The 26,180-nt window shown below is 41.2% G+C and overlaps 1 protein-coding gene and 1 long non-coding RNA gene across 2 annotated transcripts in view; one reads left to right on the top strand and one right to left on the bottom strand.

Moving 5' to 3' along the window:
- Nucleotides 1-26,180, top strand: part of LOC306978672 — a 247,139-nt gene that overhangs the window by 192,881 nt on the left and 28,078 nt on the right. Inside the window, exon 2 of the long non-coding RNA XR_013793909.1 lies at nucleotides 2,671-2,962. This is a non-coding gene — a long non-coding RNA (uncharacterized lncRNA). The remainder of the gene's footprint in view (nucleotides 1-2,670; nucleotides 2,963-26,180) is intronic.
- On the bottom strand, nucleotides 6,223-16,687 carry rgrb (retinal G protein coupled receptor b). The gene is made up of 7 exons (XM_079577270.1): nucleotides 16,405-16,687; nucleotides 11,704-11,860; nucleotides 9,989-10,110; nucleotides 9,741-9,894; nucleotides 8,562-8,679; nucleotides 8,374-8,487; nucleotides 6,223-6,416 (listed from the first exon to the last, which is right to left on the bottom strand). Exons 1-7 carry the CDS (start codon nucleotides 16,478-16,480, stop codon nucleotides 6,273-6,275), a joined length of 885 nt encoding a protein of 294 aa, XP_079433396.1. The 5' UTR covers nucleotides 16,481-16,687; the 3' UTR covers nucleotides 6,223-6,272.

Genomic DNA, 26,180 nt, shown 5'->3' with positions numbered 1-26,180 from the left:
TTCTAAGATTTTTGCTTTTACTTATTGTACATAAGAATCCTCTTTTTTTTTTACTATTTAACTGTAAAAACGTCCAGCTTCAGTGGGTGTAAAACCTAAAACAGCCACTAGATGGGGGTGTGGGTCTAAAATCCTCTGTGGTAATTCCTACACGACGATGATGATGATGATGATGATGATGATGATGATGAAGATGATGATGATGCACACACTTTTGTGGCCCCTTTTTCAATCCAAAGATTAATTCATTCTTTTCAAAGAATATCTTGTTTTTACTGCATCCACAGTTCTTATAATCTTAAACAGTAATTCACAAATAACAATGATAAAGCTTCTTATATGGAATCATAAGGTTTGTTTCAAACATTTTTATCTGAATGATGTGTGGCCAACATTTGGAATGACTGTCCTAAAGTTTTTCTATTCATGAAAACAGTCACTGTCTTTAGGCTGGACTATCATCAGCTGAAAATTGTTGCTATTTTTTTGTTAATCTTTCTTTATATTCGTTCCCCTCATATGTTATTAGAATTTAACTTCTTATGCCACTTGTCACTTTTTTGTCGAGTTCTTGTCACCTTTTGAGGATTTTTCTTTGCTCTTGTATCACTTTTTTCGTTGCTTTTTTGTCACTCTTTTGCCACTTTTTGTTGCATTTTCATCCTCGTTTTCGCCGCTCTAGTGATGCTTTTTTTTTAAGCTTTTAGATTTGGGTAAAGCCAAACTGTAGAAAATGCGCTCGGTTCAGGCGAGGGGTAAGAGGTTACATTAAACAATTATACGTTTTTGTGACATAACAATATTGAAAACACGTTATAGTAATAATGTCCCAGGTCAGAGCATTACCTTCAGATTTGTGTAAAGCCGTCGCTGGTGCTTTATTGGAAATCAATGTAAATCCTAAAGCTACTTATGACAGAATATGATCAAAGCCCCTCTTTGTTTCTCTCTCTCTGTTACATAAGCTGGTGTCCAGGATGACTGGTCTCTGTCAGAGGTGGATTTACTGTTTTGGAATTCATTTTACAGGATTAAGCGTCGGGATTGGGACCAAACAAACAGGAGCCGGTCTGACCTCGGACTCTGAGCCGTTTGTTTTCACACAAAGCAGGAGCCGAGGATCAACAACAGACAGTTCTGAAACACGGAGCTGCAGCACAGTCTTTAGAGGTAAATCAGGTTTTTCTGAGAGAGAGAATGGAGGCACAGGAGAGTCAGCCTCCACATGAAACCAGTCTGGCTTTACCCAAATCTGAAAGTGTGTGTGATGAAAACGAACCATCCATCAGACATAGTTGTGTCCTGGGTCTTCCACGAGGCCTACTCCCAATAGGACATGCCTGGAAAACATCCCGAGGGAGGGGGCCAGGAGGTATCTGGAACAGAGGCCCTAGCCACCTCAGCTGCTCCTCTCAACGTGAAGGAGCAGCGACTCTACTCGGAGCTCCTCCCGGGAAATGAACCAAAACGCAAAAAAAAGAAAACAGAAATGGGACGAAATAGTGACAAAAATTTGACAAAGAATGGACAAAAAATTGACAAAAATGCGACAAAAAAGTGACAAAAATGAGACGAAATAGTGACAAAAAAATTGAAAAAAATGGACAAAAAAATAAAATAAAATTACAAAAAATTTACAAAAAATTGACACAAATTTGACAAAAATGAGACGAAATAGTGACAAGAAAATGACAAAAATGAGACGAAATAATGACAAAAATGAGACAAAAAATTGACAAAAAAGTGACAAAAATTAAACGAAATAATGACAAAAAATGGACAAAAAATTGACAAAAAAGTGACAAAAATTTGACAAAAAATTGACAAAAAAGTGACAAAAATGAGACGAAATAATGACAAAAAATTGACAAAAAATTGACAAAAAATTGACAAAAAAGTGACAAAAAAGAGACGAAATTATGACAAAAATTAGACGAAATAGTAACAAAAAAATGACAAAAATTTGACAAAAATGTGAAGAATAGTAACAAATACGTGACAAAAATGCACCAAAAAAGCAAAACAACAACAGAAAAATAACCATATATTGAAAAAGTTACAAAACAATGATGTCAAAAAGGTGATGACAACATGGTGAATTTTGAGCTTTCAAATGAGGTGTTACACTGGCCTACAGGTTTATGGACCTTATGGATTTGGGTAAAGCTGAACTGGGGAAAATGCACTCGGTGAAGGCGGGGATTAAGTAGTGTTAATGTTGTTCAAAAACAACACCGAGTCACAGCGCCCCCTAGTGTAACAGTGTGAAGCAATGTGACAACCAGCCCTTGCCCTTTAATGCAGCTGAATGCCCTGGACGTTTTACGCATCTGCCCTTAAACGCCACACGCTCAGGGACACGTGAGGCGTTCACTGACCCCACATCACCGTATTAGATCACTCACTTCATATTCATATCAGTGACGGATTAAATGCAGTCGTTAGAAAGCAGCTGGAGCCGACTGTGGGAATTTAGTCCGGGATTAAAGCACAAATGAACGAGTAAAGACTACATGATGTACGTTTTTTAACAGTAGAAGAAGAGGTGGAGGTACTGCAGCCATGGCGGCCCCTGCATTGACTCACAACTATAAAGTTTAAGGGATATTTCAGGATTTTTGACATAGGGCCTCATTTATCCAGAGTTTAGTGGTGCTAGGCTAGTGCTAGGCTAGTGCATGTCTATGGTAACTAGTAGCCTGCATTAAAAAACCCTTCAAAATCATGGGCTCGTCCTCCAAACGTTGCCATATCTGATTTGTAGAAAGCTCCTTTGTGAATTCCACGTGTAGTAATGGCGGCCGCAGGTAAACAAACTACTGTAGATCCGGTAACCGAGCAGATCACTCCGCCGCTGCGTAGCTACAACCAGGAAGCTGCTCAAATATAAGTTCTTTTAAATGCAAAATGATTATATTTCAAACATTATTCAGTCGACACAGACATTTATATGGTTAGTCTGGTGCAGGGGGTAGGCAACGTCAGGCCCGAGTGCCAAATCCGGCCCTTCAGCACAGCACCTCTGGCCCTCAAGATGATTTTGAGAAACATTATCACACAAATCAGAGAGTACTTTTAACATTATTAGAGTTAAATGGGAGAAAGAAAAGGTAGAAATACTGTCAATACACCCAATTAGGTCAAATACTATGTACAACACTGGCATTTGAAGGAACTGGAAAAAGAATAATCGCTTTAAGGAAGAAATTAAGAGATTAAATCTAAGGTTTGAGTAGATTTGGTCTGGTTTTAGACGAGATAAAACCTCTAGTAGTATTTATTCTCTTAATAAAGATAATTTTGTGTCATTTTAAGTGAAAAACAGTTGATTTGATGTGGGTTTTTATTGTTGTTCCATTGGCGCTATAGCGTTTGTATCTTGGATTAGTTCAAACCGACTCAAATTCAGCGTAGAAGAACTTTTATTCAAGCAATTTTAAGTCATTTATCTCATTAAAGATGGTCATTTTTCCAGTGTTGTGTTTTACTTCCTTCCGTCCTTTCAGTTCCTAAAGTAAGGACTGACATGGGCAAAGAAGGCTTTTAAATATTGTGCTCCTTCTGATTGGAATCAACTGCAAAATGAGCTGAGTTTTCGTGAGCTGGTCTCTCTTAACTCTTTTAAATCTAAACTGAAAAAATGTGTACACAGCCGTGATGGTCGCTGTTGTTTTACCGAAGATGTATTTTATATTTTGTATTATATTTGATGTAACTGTTTTATGATGTGTTGCTGCCTCTCAGCCAGGTCGCTCTTGCAAACGAGATGATAAATCTCAATGAGGTTTTTACCTGGTTAAATAAAGGTTGAATAAAAAAATAAAAATTACTTTGGGCAAATAATCAGCGGCTTTGGCCCTCGGTCTATTTACAATAAAGAAAATTGTCCCTCCGCCAAGAAAACTTGCCTACCCCTGGTCTGGTGTTACAAGTGATTTGCCTCAGGTGCACTGTGTTTGGATCAGACTGTTTTTAATGCAGGCTACTAGTTACCATAGACATGCACTAGCCTAGCACTAGCCTAGCACCACTAAACTCTTCAAATATAAGGACTGCATGAATTAAAAAACAAAAAATATCTCCAGAAATCAACAACACTCTGGATAACTAGGAAATGAGGCCCCATGTCAAGAATCCTGAGCTTCTGGATTCCCATCGGTGAATCGGTTCATGACCCCTCCCTCTCTCTATGCTCCACTTTCTCCTCTTAAACCCGTGTCCTCCTCAGACTGAATTAACTGCGCATTCAGAGAAAAGCTAATCTCTGAGTGTCACCGTGAACTGTAACTGAGGAGGAAATGTTGGATCACAGAGGGTTATAGGGGGGTACAGGTAAGCTGTTTTACCGAATAGATACCGACGACAAATGCCCATATATGGTCACGCTCGAAGCAGCTGAAAACAAAGAAGAGAAAAAGCTTAAATTACTCCTATTTCTGCAGTATAACTTCAACAAATGCTGAATCGTGAATATATTTTTTCTACAAAATAGAAACAGAGACATGGAGAGGAGCAAAGTTTGTTCAACAGCCTAAAAACGGACAATGCTAACCAGGAAGTATGCTAACAAAATGCTAGCGTTAACGATGCTCACGAGTGCCATTTTGTAACCTCTTGTGGGAATCACGACTTTTCACAATTTTTAGCCGTTTTCTGCCAGACAATAAACCAAAATCAAACCATATGGAAGCGAAAAACGGCACTCGTTGCTAGCGTTAGCATATGGAGCATGAAGCTAATCCTGGCTAGCATCGTCTGTTTCTTCTGTGTTTATAGGCTGTTGAACCACTTTGCTCCTCTCCATGTCTCTGTATCTTTATTTAGTGTAAAATATATACATTGATAATTCAGCATTTGTTAAAGTAATGGTGGACAAATGGGAGAAAGTTCTTTTTTTTCCTTCATTGTTTTCCCCGTCTGGTTGTTTTGAACATATCATTCTGTGGAAAACATAAAGAGAATGGCTGTAGAGGTTTGCGGAGGAACGAGCGCCACTTTTGAGGCGTTGAAAGGTGGTTTAATCTCTTGTATCGGCTTTGACAGTCGTTGAGTTCGACGAGGCCGACCAGAGAAAGTGCGGCGGTTTTTAAGTGGCTTTAAGGACGGCCGAGGACGTTACATCACCCGAAGCTGTCAACGTGTAATACGACCATGTGCTGCTCAGCGCCGCCGCCCACGAGCCAGGAGGTCATGGGTTTAATTCTCAGGTGTTGGTTAGACTCCAGACTCTGAACCGGGGTTTATACAAACAGCAGCAGCAGCAGCAGTGGGTTTTGGGCCTATTTAACATGGACTTTCAATAGAATCCTATTGTTACCCAATGGCATGTTTATTTATTGCACTGATTCAATGTTTCTCTATAAATTTATTTCAGAATTATTTGTCATTTCAAGGACAATTTTCTCACTTGAATGCGACCTCCACAGAAGTAGCTCCTAAAGACTTCAAGCTTTCCAGTCTTGGACTTTCTATATTCTGAAGGTTTTTTCTTTAAAATATCTAATTCCCAGCCTGATTTATTAAGTTTTGATTGTTAAAAAACAAGGCATAATTTGATTTTTTTTTTTTACAGATTTTTCCACTAATTAACAGCCTATTCTAAATCTAAACAAGTAAGGAACTAAGGAAGTAAAGAAGGAGAAAAAGGAAGGAGGGAAGAAGGAAGGAAAGGAGGTGGGGAGAAGGAAGGAAGGAAGGAAGGAAGGAAGGAAGGAAGGAAGGAAGGAAGGAAGGAAGGAAAGAGGGACGAAAGAAGGAAGAAGGAGGGAGGGAGGAAAGATGGAAGGAAGGAAGGTGGGAAGGAAGGAAGAAATAACGAAGGAAGAAGGAAGGAAAAAGGGAAGAAGAAAGAAGCAAGGAAGGAAAGATGCAAGGAAGGAAGGAAGAAGTAAGGAAAGAAGGAAGGAAAGAGGGAAGAAGGAAGGAAGCAAGTAAGGAAGCAAGCAATCAAGGAAGGAAGGAAGGAGTGATCAAAGCAAGGAAGGAGGGAGGGAAGGAAGGTTGTTGTTCCTTCCCTCTCAAAAGGTCTTTATAACTAATATGTCAAATAACAAAATATGAATTCTTACAATGACAGAAACATTACGATACATTTTATTCTCATGATGTTTCAATATTTAGTACAAAGGCTCTTGTTATACAAATGACTTTATTAATATTGTTTAGCAGAAATGTTTCATCATTTGACACATTTGACGAAGGCCTACGGTGAACAATGAAGTCACAGCACAAAGTATTTTACACAGAGTTAGAAAAAACTAAATGCAGTCTCTTCATTTGCCTTTCTTTCCCTCCAGCGGCTCCGTGATCTTCTGCCCCGTGAGAAAGTTCCACACTCCAGGGCGGTAAAACTCGTTGGAAAAGGAGTAGATGAGGCAGTTGAAGATGGGGTTGGTCTTGGCGACGACTGGGAGAATCTGCAGGGGAGAGATACATGTTTAAATAATGCTCAATAAGTACGTTATCAGCTCATCATGTGGGCAAAGTTTAACCATTCACAAAAGACTGGTGGTTCACTTCCTACTTGACAATATACCCTGGCTCCGAAGTAGGCTACGAGAAGTTTGGATGAAATACAGGGAGTGTCAAGGGTAGGAATAGGAAGTCATGTGACCTTAATCACACAATCGGATCGGACTTTGAGAGACATCCAGTCTTTGTTCTTTTGACTATGAAGCCCTGAAGAAGACATTTGTAACGAGACCTACAAATTTCTTCTTCTGAAACACTGAAGAGACACCAAGAGCCCCCCACAGCTGCAGCACAGTGGAGGCGCTACAGGATCCGGGCAAGACTCGCAGCTAAGCCACACAAATCTGCTATCCCACTATTGTTCTGGCTGATGTACGTTAAAGCAGCACTAAGTAACTTGTTTCCCTCAATAAATCCTTTCCGTAGTCCCTCTGGGGGTAATGCAAGCGTTAATGGGATGATTGGAGGGTCTTTTATCTCCTCCTGGTGCCTCTGGCCAGAAAACCACAATTGCAACTTCGCTGCCACCGGGTCGGAGCCACCAATACACACTAATGGAATCACGAAGAAGAAGCTAACAGGCTAACGGGCAAAGCTAACTGCGGGCTAGCACCACTTAAACAGTATTTACAGCCAAGTTTGAGTGAAAAAAAAAATCTCTATTGTGTAATTGGATGTACAATATCCCTCTCTCACTTCATCTTTTCTGTCAGCGTAGTATTTACTCTCACGGACAATTAATGAGTAAAAAAATGCAACTTGCTACAACACCTGCAGTTGCGCTTATGGCCTCTAGGGGCAAGAGTTACTTTGTACTGCTTTAAGTGCAAAATACTTGTTCACTCATCTTGTCTTGGAAAAAAATGACTCAACCTCATATCAAATCTAAAAGCTTCTCGACAAAGACCTACGAAACTTATCTTAGCTTTGTGTCAAAAAATGTGGAGGAAAAAAAAAGGGAAAACAAGAACAAAATTGGGGCACAAATAATTGGATGTACAATGTCCCTCTCTCCCTTTGTCTTTTCTGTCGGTGTAGTAGTTGCTCTCACGGACAATTGATGAGTAAAAAAACACAACATGCTACAACACCTGCAGTGGCGCTTATGGCCTCTAGGGGCATGAGCTACTTAGTACTGCTTTAAAGTACGAGAATAAACTGGATTATATTCGTCTGCTCTTCCCAGAAGATGGTGAAAGACTTTTGTGGAGCGGAGGGAGCTGCGCAGGAGGAGGAGCTGACAGTGCAGAACACCACGCTGTGAAACAGGGACTCTGGTTTCCCCAACCTCCAAAAACATGCTGGTCAGGTCGGTCCACAGCAGCTCAGGACTAACCCAACATCTGAAAGCAATATCGTTGTACAATTGTACAATGACAAATAAAGCACTTACTTATTTAAGGGCCAGAGCTTCCACCTGAGGACGTCGCTCAGAGAAGAAAAGGGGTTGACTGAGCTTTGACTACGAGTGCTTCCCTTTCACCGCCCTATTATTTACATTGACATCGCGCACAGCCTACACACTATTTCTCCCACTGTGAGTTAATCTCTGTCCATCTCCCAGAATATAACGATTGTCCAGCTCTAGAGGCAGGACACTGGAAAAATAACCCTCTTAAATGAGATCAATGACTTCAAATAAGAGGTTTTATCTGATCTAAGACCAGACTGAACCTGCTCAGGTCATGATATCAGGTTAAGTCAGACTCAAGTCCACATCTCAGGGAGTCTGGTCAGGGGTACAAAGATACTGGATCATCTGATGGGGGACGTTGGAATGAACCCAACCTAGAAAACTCCACTCAGAAAGACCTTAAATACTTGAGGAATTGGCCAATTCGGTTTGGTGGCTCGATGCATTGACATACACATCTTTCACGATAGCAGATCATGCAGACTGACCATTCTGAGTTTTGGTGAGACGGCCCTGATGTCGGTGAAACATGCGACCACACACATGACCACGTACGGTCCCCAGCACATCAGCATGGTCTGCAGCGGGAGGGACGTGTTGAACTGGAACCCAGTGCAGAGAAAGGAGGTTAGACGCGACATAAGAGTCCAGAAGGCTCTCGATTGGAGACGTTTACCTTGTGGTTGTGGATCTTCTTGAAGTACTTGAAGATGGAGTCGTAGCAGGACAGCATGGTGAAGGAGGGGAAGGCCAGGTACAGGACCACCAGGCTCAACATGTACGTGACGTAGTCCCTGGGTCAGACAAACGAGGAAATACATTAGGAAGCCCGGCTTAAAAAAGACAAATGACTAAAAATCGCTTGATCATTTGATTGAAGTTTTACTTTATGTTGTATTTGTCAGTTTGAACTAATCAAAAATAAGATGAAAAAGGTAATGCCAATGGAACAAGCTTGAATCCCACTAGAAATCAGGCAAATCAACCTCTTAATCCCCACTTTAATGGAGCATCATTTCTCCAGTTCAGCTTTACCCAAGTCTAAAAGCTTCTTATAGCCGACGTTTTTGAAACTCTTCTGTGGTCATTTTTTCGCGTTTTTGTTTGTCTTTGGACACTTTTTTGCTGCGCTTTCATCCTCATTTACGTCTCATTTTTGTTGCTATTTGCTTCACCAACACCACCACCCATCAACCCATCATCCCCAACCATCCATTCATCCATCATCACCATCATTTCCATCCATCCATCCATCCATCCATCCATCCATCCATCCATCCATCCATCCATCCATCCATCCATCCATCCATCCATCCATCCATCCACCCACCCACCCATCCATCCATCCATCCATCAATCCATCACCATCATTTCCATCCATCCATCCATCACCACCACCATCATATCCATCCATCCATCCATCCATCCATCATCACCATCATCTCCATCCATCCACCCACCCACCCACCCACCCATCCATCCATCCATCCATCCATCCATCCATCCATCCATCCATCCATCCATCCATCCATCCATCCATCCATCCATCCATCCATCCATCCATCCATCCATCCATCCATTCATCCATCCATCCATCCATCCATCCATCCATCCATTCATCCATCCATCCATCCATCCATCCATCCATCCATCCATCCATCCATCATCACCATCCATCCAAAAGACGTCTTTTATGACCTGAAGAGCTTGAAGAAACTTCTGTTACTCGAAGCAAAACATCCTCAACAATATGATTTAACTTTTTCTACGATGGATACTCCCTGGCTTCATGAGCGCCTTCACTAACATACAGTACTAGTAATAGTAGTTGTTGCATTAGTAGAAGGAGCAGTACCGGTCTCCTCTGCTGTAGTCCAGCGTGCAGCAGGTCCTCAGTGGCTCAAAGTCGTACACTCCCCACCCGAGCAGAGGCAGCGCGGCCCAGAACACGGACAGGACCCAGATGATGCAGCTCATGGTGATGGTGGTGCTCCAGAACAACTTCTGCCCTGAAGAGCAGACCCACGCAGACCATTAAGGAAGGTACGTTTATTTGTACTGCACACGTTGTATCATAGTCAGTAATGATAGTGTCGTACTCACTCGTGCAGTAGACGTGGTATCGGTCCCAGGCGATGGCGGCCATGAAGCTGATGGAGGCCAACACCGAGATCATGCCCTGGAAAGCGTGGATTTGGCAGCCCTGCTCACCAAACGGCCAGTACCTACAACAACAACAACCAACTATGAATTTTCATCGCCACGTTACACGTCTCTCCGGGGGCGTAGAAGGATCAAAGGCCTGTTTTAGAGTTTGAAATCTCTAGTTTCCAACACAAAAGACCTTTCTGTTCCAAAGTTATGTCCATTATTATCGGCCATGTTGTAAATGGCGGGAGTATGAGGTTAAAAAATGAAGGCGCAATTTTACACCCCCTCCAGCAGATGGTGCACAAGACGGCCGCCTGGGTCGCCTATGCCTAGGTGATATATGACAATCCCAATTTTTTTTTCACTAATATTCTCCCAATTTCCCCCTATTTTTTCCACATATTTGTTGACATTGAAGATGAACCCGATATTGTAAATTTGCAGATCTTCCGCACATTATTCTTTTTCCTGAGGTAGGAGACGTAGGCGGTTAGTCAGACCCAATGGCCACTGGCTGCCCTGCTTTTTGACCACGACACTGGGGGCCGCCATTGCTCCGCCATTGCTGTAGTACCTCCATATCGCCGCTAGGCCCCCATTGAAAAGCATTGGACTTTAGACACGTTATAAACAACTTTTAACTGGTTTATATTTTTTCAACACTAGACTAGGTCAGATATTCCTCCTGTGATAACTCTGGGTTAGTCACAATTAAAGAAACCAGGCTGGTTTTCGTAAGAAGAATTTTTGAAATCTCGTACTTAATGAGGGTCGGACTGTTTGCATTGGAGCTGCGCAAGCTACACGTCACGCAAGAGCCAAGTCTACGGTGAAGATCGCGCCCTTATGTCCTTTTTAGGAACATGCTCCGACAGAGCTGGGGAGGGGGAGCCTATTAATCCGTTATGATTTCCCCCACGAGCGTGGTCATTATGGTAAACGGGGAGGAGCGAGCAGAAGCTGTCCATTTATATATACAGTCTATGTTCAGACCTGAGGTAGGAGGCGTAGGAGGTTAGTCAGACCTGAGGTAGGAGGCGTAGGGGGTTAGTCAGACCTGAGGTAGGAGGGGGTTAGTCAGAAATGAGGTAGGAGGCGTAGGGGGTTAGTCAGACCTGAGGTAGGAGGCGTAGGGGGTTAGTCAGACCTGAGGTAGGAGGCGTAGGGGGTTAGTCAGACCTGAGGTAGGAGGGGGTTAGTCAGACCTGAGGTAGGAGGAGGTTAGTCAGACCTGAGGTAGGAGGCATAGGCGGTTAGTCAGATCTGAGGTAGGAGGCGTAGGGGGTTAGTCAGACCTGAGGTAGGAGGCGTAGGGGGTTAGTCAGACCTGAGGTAGGAGGCGTAGGGGGTTAGTCAGACCTGAGGTAGGAGGCGTAGGAGGTTAGTCAGACCTGAGGTAGGAGGCGTAGGGGGTTAGTCAGACCTGAGGTAGGAGGCGTAGGAGGTTAGTCAGACCTGAGGTAGGAGGCGTAGGGGGTTAGTCAGACCTGAGGTAGGAGGCGTAGGGGGTTAGTCAGACCTGAGGTAGGAGGCGTAGGGGGTTAGTCAGACCTGAGGTAGGAGGAGGTTGGTCAGACCTGAGGTAGGAGGAGGTTAGTCAGACCTGAGGTAGGAGGCGTAGGCGGTTAGTCAGACCTGAGGTAGGAGGCGTAGGGGGTTAGTCAGACCTGAGGTAGGAGGCGTAGGCGGCCGTGAGCCCGTTGATGTTCAGACTCAGATCGGCCAAAGCCAAATTGAAGACGAAGAAGTTGCTCTGCGTTCGCATCTGCGACACTCGGAGGAACGACAGCACGGAGATGAAGTTCAGGAAGAATCCCACCACTCCTGCAGGAAACACGGCCAAACATATTCAAGTTAAAGCACATCTGATCTTCACAGAACATGTTTATTGCACTGATTCAAGGTTTTTACATAGATTTATTTGGGGGATTTATCATTTCAAAGGCCGTTTTCTCACATTGGTGCCACAATATCTCCACTCAAGTAGCAGACTTAACATTTCCAAGGCTTGGATGAGGGGTTTTTCAGAGGGATTTTTAACCTCTTCACCGATGCCTTAACCAAGTACATTTTCTCCAGTTCAGCTTTACCCAAATCTAAAAGCTTATAGACTATAGGCCAGTGTAATGCCTCATCTGAAAGCTAAGATCTACAAAATTCATTTAAACTCATCTTTTTACCTGCATTTTTGTCACTTTGTCTTTTGTGGCGTTTGTCACATTTTTGTCATATTTTTGTCACTTTTTAATCATATTTTCGGTACTTTTTTGTCAATTTTTGGCCCTTTTTTGGTGAATTTTTTATCATATTTTCATCACATTTTTATCACTTTTTCGTCACATTTTGATTGCTTTTTCATCATATTTTTGTCATTTTTTGTCAATTTTTTTTATCACATTTCATTCATATTTTTGTCACTTTTTCATCATATTTTTTTTGCTTTCATGTCACTTTACTATTATTCTTTGGTCACTTTTTCATCATATTTTTGTCTTTTTTTGTCAATTTTTCATCATATTTTCATCACATTTTTATCACTTTTTCCGTCACATTTTGATTGCTTTTTCATCATATTTTTGTCACTTTTTCATCAACTTTTTTGTCACTTTTTCATCATATTCTTGTCCATTTTTTTTATCACTTTCTCATCATATTTTCATCACATTTTTATCACTTTTTCGTCGCATTTTGATTGCTTTTTCATCATATTTTTGACACTTTTTCATCAACTTTTTTGTCACTTTTTATTCATATTTTTGGCACTTATTCATCATATTTTTGGCACTTTTTTGATAAATTTCTGATCAGATTTTCAGCACATTTTTCGTCACATTTTGTCACATTTTCGTTTCCTTTTTATCTTTGTCACTTTTTTTTATCAACTTTTTTGTCACTTTTTCATCATATTTTTGACGCTTTCTTGTCACTTTACTGTTATTCTTTGGTCACTTTCTTGCCTTTATCATCCTCGTTTTCGTCTCATGTTTGTTGCTTTTATGTTGCTATTTTTTTCAAGAAGCTTAAAGAAATTTCTTAAAAAAAGACGAAATATCAACATAACAGATTTTTCCCACTTATAAACAGCTTATTATTTAAAACTAAACAAGAAATCCAAAATCACATCTGTAAAAATCTTATGTCAACAAAATTAAACCATACATTTAAACCTGGCTCGATCAATTATTCAGATTTTGTCGGCGAAAAATTCAAATCTGGGATAAAACGCCTTATTTTTTATATGAAAACATAAAATGACAGAAAACTTGCAATACATTTTTTCCTCATATTTACGTCCGTAATCTACAGCAAAAGTTTCAAATCGATATCTCTGCATTTAAAAGTTTCCCCATTCACCTGCAGCATCTCGGTGAAGGTGGGAGCAGAGAAGGGGGCTCAGTGGTTTGTAGAAAGTCTTTATTCCTCGCATTAACTTGTTGCTGTAACAATGATGCAGGTCTGACATAATAACCCCGTGTGTGAATGAACCTTTGTGCTGCACAGTTGCATCACTAATCGGATAATCCAGAGGCTCAGATGGCAAGTCTCAAGTGATGGGAAATTAGCACCGTGACCGACTACACCGCGACATTTCAAAGCAAAAGTTTTCTTACTTTCAAATCTGCAACAGTCCAGTCACTTAAAGGGATGTTTCAGGATTTCCTAGTTATCCAAAGTATTGTTGATTTCTGGAGATTTGTTTTGTTTTTAATTCATGCAGTCCTTATATTTGAAGAGCTTTGTGGTGCTAGGCTAGTGCTAGGCTAGTGCATGTCTATGGTAACTAGTAGCCAACATATATAACACCAGACTACCCATATAAATGTCTGTGTGACTAAATAATGTTTGAAATATAACCATTTTGCATTTAAAATAACTTATATTTGAGCAGCTTCCTGGTTGTAGCTACGCAGTGGCGGAGTGATCTGCTCGGTTACCGGATCTACAGTAGTTCGTTTACCTGCGGCCGCCATAACTGCAAGTGGAATTCACAAAGGAGCTTTCTACTAATCAGATATGGCAACGTTTGGAGGATGAGCTCATTATTTTGAAGAGGTTTTTAATGCAGGCTACTAGTTACCATAGACATGCACTAGCCTAGGACTAGCCTAGCACAACTAAACCCTTCAAATATCAGGACTGCATGAGTTGAAACAAACAAAAAACTCTCCAGAAATCAACAACACTCTGGATGACTAGGAACTGAGGCCCTATGTCAAAAATCCTGAAATATCCCTTTAAATCCAATCATAAAAACTGTCTGATCGTAATTAAGTGCTTTATTTCTCATTATACAATTGTACTTGAAAGGATTTAGATGAAAAACATTGGACTCTGACTTGTGTCCACTGAGAACAGTCGATACAAATCAGGGTTATACAAGTTTAATGGACACACAGCGGCCGTGAGCAGAAAACACTGTTGTAAAAGTGGCTCAGACCTGCGTAAGTCACTGATAAAGGTTCCAGAGATAAGAAACAGCCGAGATCTCTTCACTCAAGCACTTCTGTGATCGTCCGAGTCGACAGCCTGTTTCCAATGATTGACTAAAGTCCAAAAGTGAAGATATTTTGGCGTCAGTGTTGAGACTAGAACGATATCATTATGTCGACGCATCTTAAAACGACGATAACGAGCTATTAGCACTTTCTTTCTAAAACGAAGAACGAACGCGATGAAAAAGTGGTTTGTCAAACTCTAGTCTTCTTCACCAAATACATTAGTGCTTTCACTCAATATTAGATCGAGCAGCTTTGATGTTTATTGGAGTGGTTACTTAAATTTTGTACTATATTCTATATTAGCAGTTACATCTTTAAAAATGTAGAATGTTTCTATTCCATATTACTGTTTCAGTACAGAGTTGCTGTTTCAGAGTTGCGCTTGTCATCGACTGCTTTCTTGTCAGTGTTGCGCCATGCCTGGATTTTTCACCTTTTTTCACGCGAGCAGTTACAAATGTGCCGCTTTCGCGGCACACGCCTATTTCACCGGACAGGTCGGGGTGCCGGGAGTCCCCCCTATTACTGTCTAATGCATGGGGAGAGCTCCGCGCTCTGTTTCTTGAGCACTGCGCACTCTTTTTTTTCGTCAGTGCGCGGAGCCTGTACAATTACAATAGGCCCGAGCCATGCAGGCCGCTCGGGCCTAATAATACATTGGTTTTATAAAGCGCTTTTCTGGACACTCAAAGATGCTTTACATTGCAATATTCATTCACTCCATACTTGGTGGTGGTAAGGTACTTTTGTAGCCACAGCTGCCCTGGGGTAGACTGACGGAAGCGAGGCAACCAGTCTGCGCCATCGGCCCCTCCGACCACCACCACTCACTCACTACATTCGCCCCAGGCTTCCTGGTGTTTCCCAAACAGTCTCCCATCCAAGAACCGACCAGGCCCTTCCTGCTGAGCTCTGAGGTCTGACGGGATCAGGCAGAGCAAAGGGGTGTGGCCACGATACCACCTTTGCTAATGTAGCCAAAATATATTGGGTAAAATATTAACATATTTTGTTTAAGTAATATGTTATATTCCTCAGTTACTGAAAACAGTTATATATTTTTACTGTCCCCCCAACTCTGAAACTGGGACGTCTGGTCACCCTGAGACGAGCAGAAGCGGGTCGTACTTAAATACATTCAGCCCAAATACTTCAGTAACTTTTTGATGAAATTATATTTCTTACAGTACGTTCTACTTCTACTTCAGTAACATTGTGATGGATTATCTGTTACCTTTTCCACAGTGAGAATTTAGGTGGAAAATGTTTCATTTTGATCAATAAAGTAAATGTAGATCGTCGTCATTCCTTGTTTTTAAGAAATATTTTGTTTATTATTCTGTATTTTCTGCCATTTTCCTGGAGTTTTCTTTGTAAATAGCCACAATCACAATTTATTCATGACTTCATGTTTTGTTTCATACAATTTATGGCGTCATTTTTTGTCACATTTTTTTCTTGTGTTTTCGTAGTTTTTTGTTGATTTTTTTTCTTTGCTTTTATAATTGCTGGGACGCTTTTTTCTTATGTTTTTGTCACTCTTTTATTGCGTTATTGTTGCTTTTCTGGCATTTTTCCCCCCGCTTTTTTAATCCTCGTTTTCGTCACTATTTTGGTGTTTTTTCCCCCTCCATTTTTGAAGAACTTTTAGATTTGGGTAAAGCCAAAGTGGAGAAAGTGCTCGGTTCAGGTGGGGGTTAAGAGGTTGGATTGTGTTTACCTACACAATCATTTCCAAACAAGTTGTAATGCCGTTTGTAACTCAAAGAAAAGTCTTAAACGTTGCCCTCGTGACGCACGTACAAGGCGCCGCTGTCCCTTTAAGAGCGCACAAACGCACCACAGTTCACACGAGGACCCTGGACTCACCTCCCACGAGCAGCGCGGTGCCGAACAGGAACATGTCGAGCTCCCCGAACCCCTCCGGTAACGTGTAGGCGGCCATCGTCACGAGTCCCCGAAACCACGACCCAAAAAAAAGACCCGAAAGACCCGAAACCTGCTCCGGACGCACCGAACGCGACTCCCGCAGCGCCCGAGTCCGCCTCAGACGCGCTTTATAAACGCTCTTTCACGTGAAAACGCTAAGCTCCCGGTTTAAGGACCCTGTCGCAATCCAGGCAGGAATGTCTTAACGAGCGCGCGACCCCAACTGGCCCGTGCGTAACGAGGAGAAGCTGGAGGCGAAAGTTTTGGGGGGTTTCTGTGAAGTTTTTTTTAAAGAGACAGAGACGAGGGAAATGGGTGGTCTCCGGGGATTATGGGAAATAGTGTTTTTTTGTGTAACGAGGACTGACCAGTGTGGTAATCAGACTCAGTTACGCTGCATTTATGAAGTAGCTTTTCGGAAATGGGGAGTTTTTTTTTTTTAAAGGAAATAGTGGTTTTGCAGGCGACATTTTTGACGTATTTCTAAATGATAATACATGAAACTTGTATAACGCTTTATGGACAATGAAAGAAACGGTGTCTTGCCCAATGACACAACAGCAGTGGAAGCCAGGGTCTTGTAATGCCTGGCCTGCCAAACTACATACTATACATAAACTATAATACTATTTCATAGATATTTCAAAGACATGTGGGAGCAAACATGATCTTAACGGTTTCCCGGTGGGCGTGATTGACAGACGGCATCAACCAATCAGAGCAAAGCTGGATACGCCGCAGCAACAAGGGGCAGGAAGCCTTTTAAAAACGTCCTTTTTTACGAGGAACGCTGTTGTTAAAATAGACGGAATAGCAGAACAAAACAGTGTGTCGGTCACCGCGCCGCCATCTTGAATATTTTGGAAGAGGACGTGGTGGTGATGGCTTCCGTCTCTCGGTGCGTGATTGGACCGATGTGTGCAGGCCCACCTTAATGCACCCACAGGGCCCAGGGCTTAAACAGATAGGCCCCCACCCCCCCTCAGTGCAGACCCTAACCCTAAAAACCTATAACCCTAACCCTAAATCACACAAAAACCCTAACCCTGCTACTCCTACAGGTGTCCCTCTGGGCCGGGTAGGGCGGGGCTACACACATAGGAGCGCAGTGCGATCATCTCACACGGTCAGTCACAGAGCCATGGGAAGATGTTTTAGCTAGGGGGTGCAGCTGAGGGACAAAATTTCCCCCCAAAATACTTTTTCTGTGCATAAATCCTATTTATTAACCTCTTAACTCCCGCCTGAACCGAGAGCATTTTCTCCAGTTCAGCTTTACCCAAATCCTGTAGGCCAGTGCAACGCCTCATTTGGAAGACCTACAAAACTAAATTGATCTTTTTCCTCACATCAGATTTTTTTTCATCATTTTTTTTTGTTGGGCAGTCGTCTCGTTTTTGTCAAATTTTGGTGACTTTTTTTTGTCACTTTTTCGTCAAATTATTCGCATTTTTTTGTCAAGTTCGTATCACTTTTTCGTCCATTTTTTCTGTAAATTTTTCTCACTTTTTTGTTCTCACCACTTTTGTCATTTTTTGTAAATTTTTTGTCACTTTTTCGTCAAATTATTCACATTTTGTGGTCAAATTCTTATCACTTTTTCGTCCATTTTTTCTCAATTTTTCCTCAATTTTTTCTCACTTTTTTGTCATTTTTTGTACATTTTTTGTCACTTTTTCGTCAATGTTTTCTCACTTTTTTCACATTTTCATCATTGTTTTCGTCTCGGTTTTTTTTGCTATTTTCACACCTTTTATCCAGAAGCTTTTGGATTGGGGTAAAGCTGGAGAAAATGTGCTCTGTTCTGGTGGGAGTTAAGGGGTTGATATTGCCTGCAGTTCACAAACTGTCCACCAGGGGGTGCTGCAGCGCCCTCAGCACCCTGGGTTCCCACGGCCTTGGTCAGTCACGCCGCAAAGTGAAGTGACGAAAATCAAGGAATCACCTTTCCTATTTTTCCCCTAATTCTGATAGGCCCTTGACTGTGGTCGGCCCCCGGGCTCCAGCCCCAGCGAGCCCGTTGGATAAGGTGGCTCTGGATGTGGGTCAACTCGTGAAATGATGCCCAGACAGTTCTTTTTTTGAGCAGAACAGAGGAGTGTCTGACAGGCCAGGCAAGTGTCTTTCCTCCGGTTTCCCCGATCCACTAAAAACATGCACAATAAAATCTCCCCTGGGAATGACATTCTTAATCTCAGAAGCGAGGGTCTTTTTTTGACAACATTTTTAGTTTTGGTCATGATTTTGTCATGTCGTATCCATTTTCTTCTGCTTTATCCGGGGCCGGGTCGAAGAGGCAGCGTCTGAGCAGAGACGCCCAGACCTCCTGATCCACTCACACCTCCTACTGCTGTTCGGGGGGGAGCTCGGAGACATAGTCCCACCAGCGTGCCCTGGGTCTGGGCCTCCTCCCAATAGCACATGCAGAGTATAGCATAGATTGATCAGTAAATCGAGAGCTTTGCCCCCCGACTGAGCTCTAAGGGCACTCCTGAACACGACCCCGAGATACTTGAACTCCTCCACTTGAGGCAAGGACTCTCCATCGACCCTTTTCCCACAGAGAACCATGACTTCAGATTTGGAGGTGCTGATCTTCATCCCGGCCCCTTCACACTCGGCTGCAAACCTCCCAATGCACACTCAAGGACTCTATTTTTGTTTTAGCATAGTTTTAATCAGCACAAATGTAAATTTAGACGAATAAACAAGTATACATTCATATTATTACATCCAAACTAAATAATATTCTCTCACTCAGACCTGTTGCAGTGAATTAAAGTTTAAACTGTTTTAGTTCTTTTCACATCTGGAGATCTTATTCTCATGAACTACTTTTTATTTAGCTTTATACGAAATTTAGACAACAAAACATATCACTTCCACTAAAGGTATAACTAAATATTTGAGTCGACAGCATGTACTACACGGGTGGGACCTTTGTTTGTCCTCGTCTATAATGTGTCTGTTTTCCTGGTGCGTCTTCTTCTCCGGACTTTTCCCTCTTCTTCCCGATCACATGACCTCCTCCCCCCTCGCCTGTCCTGACCTTTGACCCCCCTGTCCTTTTCCTGAACGGTGCCATTTGTGAAGCGCTTCTTCTAATCTGCGTCAGATTAACAATCGAATTAACCGCGGAGTCATCAAGTCCCGCTGGAGTCGTGGACGGACTTAAACGATCTGACCTCGGCTCTGCATCTGTCCCACAGGCTGCTCCCTGACCCACTTCTGCCCCGCTGTCAAACTACTGTACATGCACTCACGCCGTGTGTAGTATAAAGTACTACAGTATACGTCCTGCTCTGGGGCCCGGGTTCACAGTGAAACCTCTTCTGCAGATTACTGACGTTATAATGTGTTTTAATGGGAATAAATCGAGGAAAAAGATCCATTCAGGTGAGTTTTGTAGATCTTAGCCTTCACAGTGAGTAGTTCTGCTGCTGGTGTTATAGTTGTATAATTAAAATAATGTACAGTAACCTCTATACCTTGTGACCATATACGATGTGAATGTAGCTACAAGCTCTTACCATGTCAAATACTGCAAACTGTAAGTAAGTAAATAAGTGCTTTATTGTTATTGTAAAAGATTAGAACGAAACAGTGTTCAGGCGTCAGTCCTTGGAGGTCGGAGGAAACCTGGCTCCTCTGATCCTCTGATACGGTGGGTTTTTCCCTGTTTCAGAGCGTGGTGTCCTGCACTGGTCAGCTCCTCCTCCTTCCTCTTCCTCCAGTCTTTCACCATGTCCATTTGTCCCTTCCTTGTTTCCTGTAGCTCCTCTTGTGATGCCTCCTCAAATCTCAAATGGCTTTAGCTGATAAGCTAGAATTTTTGTTTACCTTTAAAAAGCTGTTTTCTTCAGGACCGTTTGGACTCTCAGAATAAACAAATCCACCAAACCTCCAGAAAAACACGGCCAAGACGTCCAAAAGTATCCAGAAAAACAACGTGGAACAGAAACTAGATAGATAGATAGATAGATAGATAGATAGATAGATAGATAGATAGATAGATAGATAGATAGATAGATAGATAGATAGATAGATAGATATATAGATAGAGTTGTACAGTACACGTTCGTGTGTGCCTGGGTATATGAAAAAGGAATACTTGAACTTTGCATAGTCTTGTGGTAACTTTATCAATGTAATGTGAATTGTTATAGTTGTTTTTAGTTGAGTTCCCAAAGGGAAAACAAATGTGAAATGCACAAGTACAGTGAGTATTGAATATAGGGGTCGGAGCACGTACACTTCAGCTTCAGCTTCAGCTTCAGTCGACTCCTTTAGAGCTTCCATTACTGTGTAATGATGTGACGTCTGTGACTATAAGAATGTAAACAGCTCAAATAAACTAAACTAAACAAATGAGGCGTTAGGCCTGTAGGCTGTGACCTGATGGATTTGGGTAAAGCTGAACTGGAGAAAATGCACTTGGTTAAGGCGGGGGTTAAATGTACGGGTTTGCTCTGGGATTTTTCTCTTTTGAATTTCTTATTTAATCTTTGAATAAACTAGTTACTACTGAAAAAGTCTGTACACTTTTGTGGTTCAAACTCAATATTATCGATTCAGGCCAGGGGAAAAAAATCGAAGTACACAAAAAGCCATGTCTTGACCCCATCTTTGAGATTAGATTTAGATTTATGTTCACAGTGCACAACATATACGGTACATTTAAGGACGACAACACAACGGTGGAAGCTCTCAGTCGTCCAGGAGTTTTTGCAGCTTTTACCCATAATAAAGTCCGAGGACCTTGTGCCGTCTTTGCTTTTTGCCGATTTGCTCTGACTCCACATCGAACTGTTCTCCCCCGAGGGATTCGCTTTCACAACGCAAAAGTTTTAATGACAAAATCTGATAATCTACGGAGCTCAGGCTGAGGCAACAGGAGCGTTGGCCAACAGCGAAGTGGGTCAGAGCCTCCGAGAAGGAAAGAAAGAAGTTTTTTTTTTAATTTTTACTACTTTATTTCAAATATTTAAGAACCACGTGGTGCAGATTATTGAGTCAACATGTTCCACGGATTACATAAACTGCACAAATAAAGCAAAAAGAACTCTTAATGGTGGAACAACATGAGTCAAAGTTTAAAAAAAAGAACATTTTGCTTGATCTGAGTGGTGCATTGGCAAATAGTGAATTACGACGTCATAATCTGCTGCTGTTGCAATGAAACAATGAAACAATGCTGCCAGTGTGGAGCGAGTTTACAAACCTGTGAACACAGACAACAAGCGGAGGAAACACAATTCTTTCTAACATTTCAACAAAACAACTGTTCCACGGAGTGACATGGGCCCGTTAGCAGACATGAAACAAGTGACTGCACACCCCTATATGCACCATGGTTTATTAAAGGGACGATACGGGGTTTCAACAATGTCCTAATGTGTAGAATGAGCTCAGACCTGTTCACCACAACTGCCTCTAAAATCCTGCACTGTCACTTCGGGTCCAAAGTGCCGTCATGCACGAGCTTAGCCTCTTACCACCCGCCTTAACCAAATGCATTCTGTCCTCTTTTGGCTGTGTAGCACCTCATTTGAAAGCTAAGACGCATCTTTTTCCTCGCGTTGCTGCTGTGTTGTGTCACCTTTTGTATGTTTTTTTTTTTTTTTTTCATTTTTGTCACATTTTTGTTGAGTTTTTGTCACTTTTTGGTTGCGTTTTTGTGACATTTTTGTTGAATTTTTGTAATTTTTTGTTTAGTTTTTGTGACATTTTTGTTGTGTTTTTGTCGCATTTTTGTTGAGTTTTTGTAATTTTTTTGTCACATTTTTGTTGAATTTTTGTGACATTTTTGTTGAGTTTTTGTCACATTTTTGTTGAGTTTTTGTCACATTTTTGTTGAATTTTTGCAATTATTTTGTGGAGTTTTTGTCACATTTTTGTTGAGTTTTTGCAATTATTTTGTGGAGTTTTTGTCACATTTTTGTTGAATTTTTGCAATTATTTTGTGGAGTTTTTGTCACATTTTTGTTGAGTTTTTGCAATTATTTTGTGGAGTTTTTGTCACATTTTTGTTGAATTTTTGCAATTATTTTGTGGAGTTTTTGTCACATTTTTGTTGAGTTTTTGCAATTATTTTGTGGAGTTTTTGTCACATTTTTGTTGAATTTTTGCAATTATTTTGTGGAGTTTTTGTCACATTTTTGTTGAATTTTTGCAATTATTTTGTGGAGTTTTTGTCACATTTTTGTTGAGTTTTTGCAATTATTTTGTGGAGTTTTTGTCACATTTTTGTTGAATTTTTGCAATTATTTTGTGGAGTTTTTGTCACATTTTTGTTGAATTTTTGCAATTATTTTGTGGAGTTTTTGTCACATTTTTGTTGAATTTTTGCAATTATTTTGTGGAGTTTTTGTCACATTTTTGTTGAGTTTTTGTCACATTTTTGTTGAATTTTTGTCACATTTTTGTTGAATTTTTGTCACATTTTTGTTGAGTTTTTGTCACATTTTTGTTGAATTTTTGCAATTATTTTGTGGAGTTTTTGTCACATTTTTGTTGAGTTTTTGTCACATTTTTGTTGAGTTTTTGTCACATTTTCGTGGAGTTTTTGTCACATTTTTGTTGAATTTTTGTAATTTTTTGTTTAGTTTTTGTGACATTTTTGTTGTGTTTTTGTCGCATTTTTGTTGAGTTTTTGTAATTTTTTTGTCACATTTTTGTTGAATTTTTGTGACATTTTTGTTGAGTTTTTGTCACATTTTTGTTGAGTTTTTGTCACATTTTTGTTGAATTTTTGCAATTATTTTGTGGAGTTTTTGTCACATTTTTGTTGAGTTTTTGCAATTATTTTGTGGAGTTTTTGTCACATTTTTGTTGAAGCTAAGACGCATCTTTTTCCTCGCGTTGCTGCTGTGTTGTGTCACCTTTTGTATGTTTTTTTTTTTTTTTTTTCATTTTTGTCACATTTTTGTTGAGTTTTTGTCACATTTTCGTGGAGTTTTTGTCACATTTTTGTTGAATTTTTGTGACATTTCTGTTGAGTTTTTGTCACATTTTTGTTGAATTTTTGTCACATTTTTGGTGCTTTTTTCCCAAGAATCTTTTTGATTAGGGTAAAGCCAAACTGGAGAAAATGGGATCCGTTCAGGTGGGAGTTAAGAGGTTAATATAGAAACAAGACTTAAAAATGCATATAACTGAAAGAATCTTATCTGCACTCTTGCCTCTTACTGTAATTGATTAATTCTATGTTGATGTTTTTATTGATTGTATTTGTTTTCTTATATTTATGCAACTGTGAAGCACTTTGAATTGCCTTGTGTATGAATTGTGCTCTACAAATAAACTTGCCTTGCCTAGAAGCTGCAGTTACATGTATGACCTGAGGTGGCAGTAGTGAGTATAAAATGGCAAACTTGCATCTATCCCCTTTAAACACTCCAATCTCAGTTTAGTTGTATGAAATAAATACTTATTAGCAATTGTTTTCATGTTTTGATACATTTGTGGGGGCCACAGTTTTGGGCGGGGGGGGGTGCGGCCCGACTACAGCCCGCGCAGGATAAAAGGTTGGGAACCACTGTAGTAAAGAATGAGATGAATTCATACAAAGACCAAGAGGGCGTCCGAAAAAAAAACTTTGTGCAATCGCTGTGTAATAATATTCTTGTCCAAAATCCTATTACTAATATATAAAAATATATACAAAAAATATATACATAAAGGCAAAAATATCATAGTCTAAGATTGAGGGAGACAAAATGCCCCCTTGCTCTGGGACGGGCTGAAGGAAAGGGCCAATAATCACGGCTACAATATTGTTTTTACACATTTACACAGGCCTTAATCTGAAAACTGAAAAGAAAAGGAGTTTTCTCTGAGGAGTCTCCACTTAATTGGATGAACTACTGGAGTCCACTATAGTCTTCATCTGTGTCTTCTTCAGTCCAGCTCCCTTCACATCTTTGCATAATGAGTTCTCTGCTCCGTCTGACCCTCTAATCCAGCCCACCCTCGTCGGGAAGAGAGCGCAGAAACGCCTGACTCATCACAGCCGGGCGTGTCGAGATGTTCGAGGCAGTAATCCCGTTTGTCCGATGTGAGACAATGGTGGTCCGAGGAGGGACGGGGGGGGGTTTCCGCCGCGGGACAAAGCTGCTTAAACAATCGATGAGAAGATTTGGGGATTAGGCTCATTTACGTTCAGACCTTTCCACCTGGGACCCCTCTGTCCACTGTCCCAAACACGGAGGGGCTGATGGCTCACGGGGCAGGGAAATGAGTCGTACATAGTTTTAAAAATGTCCGAGTAATGCTGTGTACAAAACTCAACCTCACTGCTGCCCTCTAGGGACTGCTCAAGGAAGTGTTGGAGTGCAGTAGATCCATATTTTCAAGATATTTACTATTTTCTTACTTGTAAAATATCCAAACTGGGGTCAGCAGTTAGCACAAAGCTGGTAGAAAATAGGGCCCAAACCAAGTGCATTTTCTCCAGTTCATCTTTACCTGAATCTAAAAGCTTCTCAAAAAAAGCATCATAACAGGCGACAAAAAGGTGATGAAAAAGCAATTAAAAAAAGCACCAAAGATGAGATGAAAAAGTGACAACCAGTGTTCATTTCCTCGACTAAAATATTTAGTCTTAATTTTAGTCAAAGTGATATTTTTGACGACTAAAATTGGACTAAAACTAAATTAAAAGTTTCTCATGAGACAAAAACTATGACTAAAATGTCCAGATATTTTAGTCGACTAAAATAAGACTAAATAAAAATGAAAAGGAGAGACTAAAATCATCCAAACTTGTATTGACCGTCTAAAAGAGCCTCAGATCATTTAAATTCACTGCCAAATGATCAGCTCTGAGCTTTGTTCATGTGGAGCAGCTCCATTAAGCAGAGGAACAAGATTAAATATGATTATAATGAATATTATAAATGCTAAGTCGACTAAATTAGTCTTAAATTTAGTCGACTAAAACTAGACTAAAATTGAAAAGATATTTTATTGACTAACACTAGACTAAAATCGAATTATATTTTAGTCAAAAGACTAAAATTAAAACTAAAATAAAATATGTCAAAATTACAGCAATTAAAGCTATTATCTAAAAGAAATATTGTTATATTGTGTTGTGTGAAGATGAGTTTCTCCATCAAACCCAGCCTTAGCCTCGTCCAATCAGGCGGCAGCATCTCGCCCTCTGTGGCGTGAATGCCTCTCTCTCTCTCCCTCTCTCCCCTCTCTCTCCTCTCTCTCCTCTCTCTCTCACCCTCCCTTCCTCCCTCTCTCTCTCTTCTCTCTCTCTCTCTCTCCCTCTCTCTCCCTCTCTCTCTCTCTCCTCTCTCTCTCACCCTCCCTTCCTCCCTCTCTCTCTCTTCTCTCTCTCTCTCTCTCCCTCTCTCTCTCTCTCTCTCTCTCTCCTCTCTCTCTCACCCTCCCTTCCTCCCTCTCTCTTCTCTCTCTCTCTCTCTCCCTCTCTCTCTCACCCTCCCTTCCTCCCTCTCTCTCTCTTCTCTCTCTCTCTCTCTCCCTCTCTCTCCCTCTCTCTCTCTCTCCTCTCTCTCTCACCCTCCCTTCCTCCCTCTCTCTCTCTTCTCTCTCTCTCTCTCTCTCTCCCTCTCTCTCCCTCTCTCTCTCTCCCTCTCTCTCTCCCTCTCTCTCTTCTCCCTCTCTCTCCTCTCTCTCTCTCCCTCTCTCCCCTCTCTCTCTCTCTCTCTCTCCCTCTCTCTCGCCCTCCCTCTCTCTCCTCTCTC

The sequence above is a fragment of the Gobius niger genome (genome assembly GCF_951799975.1).
Source record: "Gobius niger genome assembly, chromosome: 19".
NCBI lineage: Eukaryota > Metazoa > Chordata > Actinopteri > Gobiiformes > Gobiidae > Gobius > Gobius niger.
The sequence above is the reverse complement of the archived record's forward strand: the minus strand, read 5'-3'. Positions and strand labels throughout refer to the sequence as shown.

Coding starts and splice junctions, on each gene's coding strand:
- rgrb (XM_079577270.1), bottom strand. CDS start 16,480: ATGGCCGCCTACACGTTACCGGAGGGGTTCGGGGAGCTCGACATGTTC. Junction 9,895..9,988: donor ATACCACGTCTACTGCACGA/GTGAGTACGACA, acceptor TCTGCTCTTCAG/GGCAGAAGTTGTTCTGGAGC. Junction 8,680..9,740: donor GACTACAGCAGAGGAGACCG/GTACTGCTCCTT, acceptor TGTCTGACCCAG/GGACTACGTCACGTACATGT.